General features: G+C 40.5%; 1 protein-coding gene across 10 annotated transcripts in view; it reads left to right on the top strand.

The window, feature by feature from the left end:
* Window positions 1-1,312: 1,312 nt before the first annotated feature.
* The window catches only part of PPP2R1B (protein phosphatase 2 scaffold subunit Abeta), a gene marked incomplete at its 3' end in the record, with an annotated part of 36,989 nt that continues 25,464 nt past the window's right edge, over window positions 1,313-12,837 (top strand). For 6 of the 10 annotated variants that reach the window (XR_013994165.1, XM_081062456.1, XM_081062457.1 and 3 more), the window contains exons 1-9: window positions 1,313-1,480; window positions 2,277-2,367; window positions 2,769-2,869; window positions 5,787-6,019; window positions 6,355-6,502; window positions 11,315-11,470; window positions 11,682-11,796; window positions 12,219-12,289; window positions 12,636-12,770. Coding sequence is in view for 9 of the 10 variants with exons in the window: in XM_081062456.1 (XP_080918582.1) it covers window positions 1,367-1,480; window positions 2,277-2,367; window positions 2,769-2,869; window positions 5,787-6,019; window positions 6,355-6,502; window positions 11,315-11,470; window positions 11,682-11,796; window positions 12,219-12,289; window positions 12,636-12,770 (1,164 nt within the window). The remainder of the gene's footprint in view (window positions 1,481-2,276; window positions 2,368-2,768; window positions 2,870-5,786; window positions 6,020-6,354; window positions 6,503-11,314; window positions 11,471-11,681; window positions 11,797-12,218; window positions 12,290-12,635; window positions 12,771-12,837) is intronic. The other 4 variants (XM_081062459.1, XM_081062461.1, XM_081062455.1 and 1 more) reach the window with 3 other exon arrangements.

The following is a 12,837-nucleotide window of genomic DNA, read 5'->3' as shown; positions in this document are numbered from 1 at the left end:
AATGTAGGTGTTGAAATCGTGTGGCAACACCAAGTTATAAAGTGGTCATTCACATAATACAGAATATGCCTATGCAAATCTAAAAAATATCGTCAAGATGAAAACAAGATTAAAACCCCAGAGAATATATCCACAGACCTAATTTGACAAATACTGTTCAGGTCCATTGGTTCCCACTTTCACTACTATTAATATCAAATGCCCTATCTATTGTGTTTATTTCCAGGTACGTGGTGTTTAAAAAAAGTTTCCTAAATTGCATTTATTAATAATTTTACGTTTTTATTAATCAGACACAGAGAATCACCATTTCAGAGCTTGTGATCACCATATATAGTTATTACTCTAAGCTGCTTATAGTCCAAAACAAACAGAAAAGGCAGGATATTCTAGTTAATCTGTGCTGCCCAAACAAGGGTAAATAAAAACTTTCCATTGTTTTGTAAGAAAGAATTCCATACCCTCACCTCCTCCCATTGCTGCCTTTGAGGACTCTTGGAGTAGCCACTCCACCCAAATTGGAAGTATTCAAGCTTGTCCTACTTTTGCTTGTTGTACTTTTAGCACGCTAAAGACCTAAAAATTGGGAGGAAAAAAATACAACAGAAGGCACCATTCCAGTCCCAAACTGAAAAGAAACACAAAAACAAGAGAGCAGCATGTTTTTAACAGCTTGCATGCAGAAAGCAGAAAAAATATTGACTGGGGAGTTTGGATAACACTGTTCATTTTCTCTCACCGCCCGCGTTATTTGTCTTACGGAGCAGGAGCCAGATACACAGTTCTGGCGCAAAAGCAGAAGGAAGTGGTGGAGGGGTTTTGTGGAAGCTTGAGGCTAGTGGGTAAATGAGGGCTGGAGATCCAGTGGCTCTGGGCCAGGATGAAGTTAGGGGAGGCGATAAATCGTTTTTCCTCCTGGCCTTGGGCATCCTCTTTGGTTCGCCTGAGTCCTAAAGAGGTCACAGCACAGATCACTCAGCTGCGTAGGTCCCTGACCCTTTCCGAACACCACGAGTAGGATGAATCCCTGCCCCTGTTTCTTTCGGCCGGGTAAACGACGCGGGGACTTCATTTGCTTTCCCAGCCCACTCTCCTTCTGGAGTTCAGAACTACAGTTTTCGCAGGGGGGGGCTGGGAGTAGGCCTCCACCAAACGGATAGAGACTCGGTTTTCCCACCTCAGCGGAGCGGGAGCGCTGGGCTCAGCTCCGCCTGCCTGGGCGCGGGGCGGGGCCTGGGCGCGGGGCGGGGCCTGGGCGCGGGGCGGGGCCTGGCGCGGGGCGGAACCTGGCGCGGGGCGGGGCCTCGGGGCGGGGCGGGGCCTGGGTACCAGGCGGGCGGCTGTGACCCGGCGGAGAAGAAAGAACATGGCGGGCGCGGCGGGGCCCGGGACCAGCCCCGGGGCAGCGGGCGGAGATGGAGACGATTCGCTATACCCGATCGCGGTTTTAATTGACGAGCTCCGCAACGAGGACGTGCAGGTATTGGAATCGGGCCGGTGAGCGGAGGCGGGCGGGCCGGGCCGAGCGTGTGGTAGAGAATGGAAGGCCGGCGCCCGAGTCGGGGAGGCTCGGGGATTGAAACGTGAAAGAGCTGGACTCGGAGCGGAAACGTGAGGCGGAGGGTGGGAAAGACCGGGAGGGGCTCGGCCGGGCGGTCCGTTGGACCTCTCCGGTATTCCTCCTCCCGACCCTCTGGGGCGCCGGCGGTTGCGGGAGAGCCGGCTTCCCACCTGAGCAGCCCTGTCTGGCCGGGCGGTGGGAGCTCTGAGCTGGGCCGGTAGTCTTGTTGATGAGCGGGCGGCGAGGTGGCTGCAGCAGGCTACAGGGATGCCCTTGTAAGTGCCGGTGGATGAATGCCATCCTCTCGCCTTGGAGACCGGCCAGGCGGGTTGGGTAGGAAGAGAGGGATAGCTGATGAACCTAGACGAGCCCGTGTCTCAGCTCTAATGGAACTCTGCTTTGAAAAGGCAGGAGGTGCACTCAACCGTTTTACCTGCTTCACCGCTGCCAAAGTTCTCTTTGTAAGATTGCCTCACTTCCTGGATATTATATTCTCTTTCATTCATTTCTCTAATGGGCCCTTCAGAATGTTTCTACTGAGATATCTTCCTTTGGCTAACGAAGCCGTGTTACACCGCCCCAGAGGATGCTCTCATAGAATAAAATCTAAAGGTTTTCCTAATTTTTATCATGTCATTATCTCACCTGTTTGCCACTTTTTTCTTTGGTCTAAATCACAACTGTTTCTTTGTTCTTTCCACTTCCTTTTCTAAAGCTCCGTCTCCACAGTATTCAGAAGTTATCCACAATTGCTCTAGCACTTGGAGTAGAAAGGACAAGAACTGAACTGCTGCCATTCCTTACAGGTATGTGAATCTTGTTTAAAGACAGGCACGGGCACTACTGTTTGCCAGTGGTTTTTAAAACTTTGTTTTTTAGAATTTATTACCCGCAGTGTTAAGTACTAAACTGAGTGTGATGATTTCTGTGCAAAAGGAACAGGATGGAGCATAGTGTAATATGGTCAGACGTATTCAGACATGAACTATTTAGCTAATAGAAAAGTAATTGATAATGGGATTATGAATTTCTAATTCATTGTGTAAAACAGATCCAGGAAGACTCTTGATTGAGAAGGAAGAAAATGCTGTTAGGATAATGACCGGACCATCTGGTTACATATTGAATCTATTCCTAGTTTTGTGTGAGTGTCCAGCTCTGGGCCAACTATCCTTGTTGATGAGTACTGGGTTGTTGTCATTTCCAGATACAATTTATGATGAAGATGAAGTACTGTTAGCCCTTGCTGAGCAGCTGGGAAATTTCACTGGCCTGGTGGGAGGTCCTGACTTTGCCCACTGTTTGCTGGTGAGTACATTCTGCCTACCTTCCTTCTAGAATTTTTGCAGTATAAATGACACATTGTTTTGTGATAGGCACACTGCAATATTTTTTAATGCAGATCTTTTTATGGATAGTCCTAGTGCTAGCTGTGGAGAGAATAACTTTGGACTCAATTAACCCTTTCTTATTTTTTCTGACCACAAATATAAGGTGTTCTTCCTCTTTTCTTGTCTGTCTCTGGAGACTTACTAGTTAGTTTAGAGGTTGGGAGAAAAAAGATTTGATTGTTTTTCTTTATGGTATTTTCCCCCCTGAAATTGGAAATATTCTTATCTAGTAATGTCATGACTTTGAAAATGTTTATTAGTTTTTTGTCTTTGATTGTAAGCATAACTTTTATTTCTGACTTACTTTGTGAACTTGATGAGTTCAGTTCAATTTAGTTGACAATTATGGAGAGCTTGTTGTATCAGACCATGAAGTTACAATGTTGATACTAAAGAAGACCAATGTGAATGGAATTAGGTCTCTGTTCTTATGTGTCAACAAATAATTACTATACAGTGTTAGGTGGAAAACTAGAAGTCCGTACAAGGTACCCAAGTAATAGAGAGGAGAAAGGGATTAACCTGGGGTGATCAACTAAAACCTCTTGGGCGATGACGTCTGAACTAGGTTTTGAAGGACAACTAGGAATTCCACAGTTGGACAGATAAGGATGTATGCTTAAAGGCTTAAATACTGTCTGTGTGATGCTGACTCTCATGATTTCTGTTTCTATTCAAACCTTTCCATGGAACTCCACATATAGATATAGAAAAATAGATACAAATATCTGTTTGTTTCTCTCTGTATCTTTCTTTGATTTTTCTACATAGATGTCAAACAGGCATTTCAAATTTAACATGCATAAAATAGAACTCAGTTTTCTCCCCAAAAATATGCCTCTCATGTAGTTGTCCCGTCTCAGTAAATAGCATCACCATCTACCCAGTTACACAAGCCAAAACCTAGAAGACGTTCTTGAATCTTCTTTCTCTCATTTTCCACATCTAGTCCATTAGTAACTTATATGGATTCTCTCTATATTTTAAATCAGTGTACTTTCCTCCATCCCTCCTCTTACTTAGCTCGTCGTTCCTCTAGATTACTGTAGTAACTTCCTAACTAGTTGCCTGCCACTCTTGTCTCCTACCTCCCCCTCTCCCCCATAGTTCACTCTTCACTTCGCAGGGATCACTCCCTGCCATGGCTCATAGAAAAATCCAAATTCCTACCTTAGCTTGTCCCTTAGCTTACAAAACCTGCCTCTGTGAGCTTATCTCATACCATGTTCCCCTTTGATTACCTCATTCCATTCACAATGGTCTTCTTTCTGTTTTTTGAATCAACCCAACTTATTATTGCCTTAAGACTGTTGGTCTTTCCCTCTAATAAAGACTGTAGGTATTCCCTTTAATAAAATGTTCTCTTGAGCTTCCTGGATTGGCTCCCTGTCATTCAGATATCCACTTCAATATGTCCTCTCAGAGAAGACCACCCCTTATCATATCCTGTTCTCTTTCTTTGTAGAGTTCTCATCACCATCTGATTGTTTTCTTGATTAGTTGTCTTCCTCCGTTAGATATAAACTCCACTAGAACACCTGTCTTCCACTAGGAACCTGTCTTCCTGTTTCTTCTCTATCTTCAGTGCTAGAATATAACAATAATCCTTCATGAAAGACTTGATGTTTCAGAACTTGGAGACAGGTTGTGTTGCTGGAGTATAAAGTATTGGGCTGGCGTAGGTAGGAGTGGTGGTCCGGGGGCAGTAGGAAAAGAGCATGGAGAAATAGGCAGAGTTCAAATCAAGAACAACTCGTATGTAGTGTTCAGGAGCGTGGTCTTATCCTGTAGTGTAGTGATGGAGATTATCCAATGATACTGCATCAGGGAAGACGGGCAGATCATGTAAGGAAGGAGTATCTTTTCAAAGGGCTTCTGAAATACTTCTTACGAAAGCTGAGTACTTTCTACCTTTGTATAAAACAATTTTCGAAATAGAGTAAGTAGACACGCTTCTTTCCTTTGACTCATTATAATTATGTTTTATTCTCTTGGTCAGTTCTACATGTGGATTTTGTCTTTAACATTTGCATCTCATGGCATATGGTAAATCTACCTGACCAAATATATACCTGACCAAATATAAAGGTTGACAGAACCAGCCCGCTTTCACTTTTCACTGGGCAGTGTCTGTTACTGATCCTAGTCCAGACCAACCCCTTTGGTCTGTTCTGTTCCTAAAGCTGCAAGCAAGGATTCCTACCATCTCTGTACGCTTCACTGAATTGTTCTGTTAGAAACTGCTGCTGTATGTCTGTCTGGTTCATGGAATGATTCTGGATATATGCTGAAAAAAAGTGATTTTGCACTCAGCCTTTTATAGGTTGGCTGAGTTGATGGAGTACAGCTAGTGGACAAGGGTTGCTTGTGCCTCCAGGAGTGGTAGAATAATACTTGAAAGGCTGTGGACTGAGTGGCCTGATGAGATGTCATCATGTAATTGTAGTGCCCAGTGTTGCTCATGTTTTTTGCACTTACCTTAAGGAAATATACATGCTCCTGTCTGGATATGGCTCCATATCTTTTAAACCTAGTGATTCAGCTCACAATAATATTAATATTATGTCAAGTCTCTTCCACTGTGTCATTTGTAGACACCATCTGGGAATTGCCATCTGGGACAAGAGATCTTGGCTGTCCTACAGAAGTCGTGTCTTCAGGTTGGACACGCCATATGTTACCACTGTGTGAACTAAAAGTAACCATTTGGTGTGATGTAGCTAACATTCTGGTTACATGTACCACTTCCCTTCACTCACTTTAAAAGGTGAGAATCTGTATCCAACCTGATTCAGTAAGTTTTCTTCTCTGGTTTTCCTTTTTGGCCTATTCAGCCTCCTTTGGAAAGTCTGGCGACCGTGGAAGAGACTGTGGTTCGAGACAAGGCTGTGGAATCCCTAAGGCAGCTCTCCCAGGAGCATACTCCTGTTGCCCTGGAAGCTCATTTTGTACCTCTGGTGAAACGCCTTGCGAGTGGGGATTGGTTCACTTCTCGCACATCTGCGTGTGGTTTGTTCAGCGTTTGCTATCCCAGGGCTTCGAATGCTGTCAAAGCAGAAATTAGACAGTAAGATACGGTATTTCTTTGTTGTTATTTGGGGTTATGGGAACTCATAGCTGACAACTGTTAGCAGTGAGTGGCTGATATCAGGGTAGTAGGATTAATGACGTCACTTTTTATTGTCCAGTTGAATATACCAGTGGTTTTATCTTTGTTACTTCTATGAATTGAAGCGTAATCACTGATGTATGTAAGAAAAAACCTCTAAAATGACTGCGTGCGCGCGCGCGCGCGCGCGCGCGTGTGTGTGTGTGTGTGTGTGTGTGTGTGTGTGTGTGTATTGGAGGTATTTAATCAGTGGTATTTGACAGAAAGTACCTTCATTATTTTATTTGCTCCAGGCACTTCCGTTCCTTGTGCTCAGATGACACACCAATGGTACGCCGTGCTGCTGCTTCCAAATTGGGTGAATTTGCAAAAGTGTTAGAATTAGATAGTGTGAAAAGTGAAATTGTTCCATTGTTCACTAATCTAGCTTCAGATGAACAGGTAAGTTAACTCTTAGTATTTAAGGTACACAGATATGCCCCTTTCCTCTAATGTTTAAAAAATTTCTTTGGGGAGTTTGGTTCTTACGTTAGGATTCGTTTGATAAAATTAATACCTAATTCTGGCCTGGATAAAGTTTAATATGACCCACCTCAGTGTCTTTATGTTTCTTTCGTAATCAGACCATGATTTTCTCTTACATAGCAGCTGTTAAAAGAAGGGGAAGTCAGGAAACGGGAGCCATACTTAGAAAGGAAGATCAGAACTGCATTAAGGGGTAACATACCTTTGTGCATGGTAGGCTGGATTGTCGGAAGGGAGGGTTATGTTTCCTGGAATTTTTGACTTTCAGATAACAAGCATAGCATGTGTTAGGAAAGCTTTTTGACCCTTTGAATCCTCTCTATGAATGTATAGGATGACTACATGTAATAGCAATTTTAATCCAAGGGTCTAGATCTCTTTGGTGTAGACATAACAATAATAATAAGAGCAGGCACCTAAATAAAGGACATCACCTTCCTCAGCTCGTTTTAAGTGGTTTGCATGTATGAAGTAATTCAGTTCTCACAACAGCTCCATGAGGTAGATACCCCGTTTTACATATTAGGAAACAGGCACAAAAAATTGAAGTAACTTGCTCAAAGATGCATAGTTAACAGTGGTGAAGTTGGGATTGGAATCCAGGCAGTTTGGCTCCAGAGTTCACAGCCTTCACAGCTATGTTATACTGCCTGCCTCTGTATAGTGCTTCGGAGGGTCAGCCCCCAGCATTTCTGGAGTCTAGAAAATGCTTTTGGGTTTCTAATTTGCCTAGTGTCTGACCTAGAATCACCTGTGTCCGGGACCAAGAGCACCAGGCACATACTGATAGTCTCATTTTTCACTTCTGAATCTAAAGATCTTAAATCTTCCTTTCAAAATAAATTTTTAACTTTCATAAAATGGCATATAGAAAACAGCACAAAATAGACAACTTAATGAATTATTGTAAGGTAACGTCATCTTATAACTGTCGTCATGGAAGGAGACAGAACTTTGATAGCTGCTACCGCAGAAGCCCTCCCCGGGCTCCATCCCAAACACAGGGTCCCCTCCATTCACCACTCCTCACTCCCCACCCACTTAAGATTAACACTGCAGTTCGACTTTTATGGTTACCATCTCCTCACTTCTCTTTGCACTTTTATTACTCAAATGTTATAGTTTAAAACAGCACTTGTCCAACAGAACTGTAGTGTAAGCTACCTATTAATTTTACGTTTTTTAGTAGCCACATTTTAAAAAATGAAAAACAGGGTGGCTGGTTCGCTCATTGGTTGGAGCGTGGTGCTGATAACACCAAGGTTGTCAGTTTGATCTTCGCATGGGCCACTGTGAGCTGTGCCCTTAAAAAAAAAAAGTAAAAAGGTGAAAATAATTGTAATAATATATTTTATTTAACCCAGTACACCCCAGATAATTACCGTTTGAACGTGTGGCACTACCACTTTTTCGTACTCAGAAGCCACAGGTGGTTATCACATTGGACAGACAGCACAGCTTTAGAATCTTTGTTTGCGATTTTGCTGATTACATTTCCTAGAGTATAATTCAACATTTTCTTTTGCCCTCTCTATTTCCTGCAAAATGATGGTTGAATCTAGAGTGGGGCTTTCGCAAACTTGTTTTGTAGAGGACCAAATAGTAAATATTTTTGGCTTTGTGGGCCAGTCTCTGTTGTAACAACTCAGCTCTGCTGTTGTAGTACAAAAGCATCATAATATATAAACTAATGGGCGTGGCAGTATTCCAGTAAAACTTTATTTACAAAAACTAGCTGTGTCCTGGATTTGGCCAGTGTTTCTCCCACCCCTAATCTAGAGGCTCAGTGAGATTTAGTTTGATATTTTGGGGATGATATGATCACTTCATAGTGGGGTGTACTTTTCATCCTTCAAGAGGCATTTAATGTCTAGTTGTGGTATTAGCAATTGATGCTAAAAAAAATATGAAGTGCTTAGTTGTAAAAGATGTGTATGTATATTCCTTTTGACCACTGATAGAATTGCTGTTCCTGGCTTACTCATTCACTGAAAAAAATATTTATAGAGCACCTACTACTGTGTTTTCCCCAAAATAAGACCTAGCCGGACAATCAGCTCTAATGCGTCTTTTGGAGAAAAAATTAATATAAGACTCGGTTTTATTTTGATATAATAGACCTGGTCTTATATAGTATAGTATACTATAGTATAATGTAATGTAATATAATATAATATAATATAATATAATATAATAATAATATAATACCGATCTTATGTTAATTTTTGCTCCAAAAGACTCATTAGAGCTGATTGTCTGGCTAGGTCTTATTTTTGGGGAAACGTGGTATTATACATATCAGTCACTGTTCTAGTGCTGGGATACAGTGTTATGGCATACAAGGACCCCGCCGTAATGGAGTTTATATTTTAACAAAGGAAAACAGATAAATAAGCAGAGTATCAGGGATAAAAGTTATGATGAGAATAGAGTAGGGTGGCATGATAGGGAGTGATTTATTATAGGGCATTTTCTCTAGACTGGCTAGTCAGAAGGACTATGAAAAGGTGACGTAAACTGAGACAAGAAAGAAAAATGCCAGCCATACCCTTTCTTAGAGTGTCAGAGCTCTAGGAAAAGAGAATTCCAGGAAGAGAGGACTCTGGTGTAAAGACCCTACGGTTAGAACATAGTGAAAAGGACTCTGGTAAGAGATGAAGAAGAGAAATGGGCCCTATCATGGAGGGCCCTTAGGCCAGGGCACAGAGTTTAGATTTTCTTTTTTAGGTGCAATGAGGATACACCTAGAATTTTAAGCAGGGATGTGACTTGATGTAGTTTCCATTTTTTAAAGATCGTTCTCGCTTCCGGGTGGAAACTAAATTGTAAGGTGAGGGGCGAGAGTAGAAACAGGAGCTTGTGAATAACCCAGGTAAGACACAGTGGTGAACTAGGGAGGTATAGTGAAGATGAAGAGAATCAGGAGATAGGTTGGGAGGTAGAGTTAGTCGAACTGTGATTGGATCGAATGAGGGGAAGAGGCATCAAGAAGGTCTTGATTTTTGGCTTGATCAACTGGGTGGGTGGTAGTGTCATTGCTGAGACGGAGAAGATTCTGGGAAGAGGAGCAGGTATAGGGAGTACCGGAAGAGAAGTAATTGATTAACAAATATTTATTGGTATATATTTCCATGGGTGATAGTAGTCCCTTGATTTTTTTATTGTTTTTGGAATCTAAAAATATCTATAGATTCCAAGAACCTCGTTCTGCCTTTTTTAGACTGTTCATTTGGATAAAGGAATCTTGGGCGTATAGTAGTAAATTATTGTTGATCTACAATTTTTTAAATTTTTAATATTTTGGAAAGTTGGAGTCACTGTTATCTCTTGTGTATATATATGTGCATATGTACATACACATACCCGTATGTTTTATATATATAAAATATCTATATGTCTCTCTCTCTCTCTCTCTCTCTCTCTATATATATATATATATATATATACATACATATACATATATATATATATATATATGTATATATATATAGTATTAAAATTTGGTCCTGTTCCCCCTTGGTGCTCATATGTTTACATATTTTCAGTTTGTATTTTCATATTTATGATTCTCAAATCTGTAGTCTCAATTCCTAATTTCTCATTGATTTGTCTAGTTGTATATTTCTCCTTGCTCAAAGGACGTAGGTATCACATTGACACTTTGCAGTTTACATTTCGAAAGCTGAGTTCATTAATCCCATCTTTCTAATTGCTGTGTTTTTCTAGGCTTAGTGCTACATCAAAGTTATTCTGTTCTCGATCCTCAACATCTATATCCAACATTTCTTTTATTACAATATTAATTTGCTTTTCTTTCCAAGTCATCATCTCATTCCTAAACTTCTATTTCTGCCCTTTGAAACTGAGTACAGGTTTCCCCTGCTATCTGAAAGTAGCTGAGCGTTCCTGTGAAACCTTTCATAAGTTGAAATGGTGTAAAGTGCAGAAGCAATTACCTTAGGACACGTCTTGCTAACAGACGCACAAAATAAACCGAGATAAGCACGGATGCTCACAGACACAGTTCAGAGCTATGGCAGCTTGTTGAGATGCTGAGTGTGGTTCCTGGAAAGGAGCTTGGCAGACCCACTCTTGCCGCTTGGGGTGTGCCCTGCCTCTATAACGGCTCAAACAACTGCTGAACGCTATTTTTGCTTTTCACCTTTTTTTGTAAAAGTAAAAATTCTTTTCAGATTTCTTTTCGGTAGTGAAAACAGGTACTAATAATGTAGGTCTTTTATAAAAGCAAAGTGGCATAAAGTGAACTGTCGAAAAACGGTGAGGGCGGGGTACCTTTATTTTGAAAGCTGATTCCCTTACCCTTAGTCTCCTTCTCTGTTCTGATCTGTTAATAAACTTGTACAAACATAGTTTTCATTTTTATCCCTCAATTTCGTATAATGAGGCTTGGAAGACATCATTAAAATGTTCTCGCTTTTTCATTTTACATTTTCACTTCATTTTCCTTAATAAAAAGTCTGTACTCCAGCCAATGTAATTATTTTGCTGCTCACTCCTAGAACACGTGGTCTCTACCTTTACGGCTTTGATGTGCCATTTCAGGCCAAGGGAACAGCTATTTCAAGACATAAAGACTTGACGCTGCATTTTGTGTGTGTGTGTGTGTGTGTGTGTGTGTGTTTTAATTGATACCCACAGCACTGCCCCACACCATGCAATCTGGCCGTCAGTAAATATAGTCTAACAGAAAGAATGTTGTACCTTTAGGATTCAGTGCGCCTCCTAGCTGTGGAAGCTTGTGTCAGTATTGCCCAGTTACTGTCTCAGGATGACCTTGAGGTTTTGGTGATGCCTACACTTCGACAAGCAGCGGAAGATAAATCTTGGAGAGTTCGCTATATGGTAGCTGACAAATTTTCAGAGGTAAAATGATTGCACTGACATTTTTTAAGAACTAAAGAAAAAAAAAATCCAAACCCACAGATTTGCTGTTGTATCAAAAGTTTCTGAATTAATTCTTCTGAATTGGAAGTATTTGTGAATAAAATACGTACCTAAGGATTATAGTAGTTTGTTTTGTTCATATTAATTATTTTGTTAATATGCATTAAAAGCTGTGCAAATTCTTTTATAGCTCCAGAAAGCCGTGGGTCCTAAGATTACCCTGAATGACCTCATCCCCGCCTTTCAGAACCTGCTTAAAGACTGTGAAGCTGAAGTCCGAGCAGCTGCTGCCCACAAAGTAAAAGGTTGAGTTCAATTTATATTGCAGCATGTGTCATCATTTATTTTGGTGCATTGTCTTTTGTTAGTGAATTTTGTATGATTTTTGTTCTAGAACATGGTTTCAAGTTAATAGAAATGATTTCAATGTGTGGAAATGTTACAATATCATATAAATCTGCTTCCATTATATTTAAAACCAAACAGCCATTTTATCTTGTTTCTATATAAAAGGTTGGATTAGTGTAATACAAGATGGCCTATAGATTTACAAAAAAGTGCATTTAGCATAAGAGCCATTTTTCTTCCTTGGAGCTTATTTGCTTAACCATGGTTTGACTGAACTTGAAACTGTTGATAAACCTTGTTAAATTTCTTCATTTGGCTCCTTGTAAATGGCTCTGTGTAAGCATTATTTTTTTCTATTTATTTTTTCCATCTCTTTTAGAACTTTGTGAGAACTTGCCTATTGAAGGTAGAGAGACCATTATTATGAATCAAATTCTACCCTACATAAAGGTAAACCCAACTTTAGTTTTTGTTTTACTTTGCCCTCTATGGAGGCAGACCTTAGCTCAGTTAATTTTTGTTTGTTTGTTTTACTTTAAAGTTCTTTGAGTTTAAAGGTGGACAAGGGATGAATGGGACAGATATGTTAATGTGTGACATTGTTATTTATCACTTATTAGTGTGTTGTAATTGTAAAATGCTCTTTGGTACATAAGTTTATGTTGTCTGACAAATGGTCTAAATCATCTAAATCAATATCGAAATAGTGCTGTCTTTTTAAATTCCTTGGGAAATTATATTGAAGTTTCTGTTATCTTGCAAAAAAGAAAGTCTTTTAATTTTGATTTTATTTTAGGAATTAGTATCCGATACAAATCAACATGTCAAATCAGCTCTAGCTTCTGTAATTATGGGATTGTCTACCATTTTGGGCAAAGAGAATACCATTGAACATCTTCTGCCCCTTTTTTTAGCTCAGTTAAAGGATGAGGTGAGTCTGGCTATAAATTCTGTTGCTTAATAGTTGGTGATTTGCTTTGGTTTTGGTTTGGGGTTTC

The sequence above is a fragment of the Rhinolophus hipposideros genome (genome assembly GCF_964194185.1).
Source record: "Rhinolophus hipposideros genome assembly, chromosome: 10".
NCBI lineage: Eukaryota > Metazoa > Chordata > Mammalia > Chiroptera > Rhinolophidae > Rhinolophus > Rhinolophus hipposideros.
Note: the sequence above shows the minus strand (reverse complement) of the source record. Positions and strands in the feature narration are given on the sequence as shown.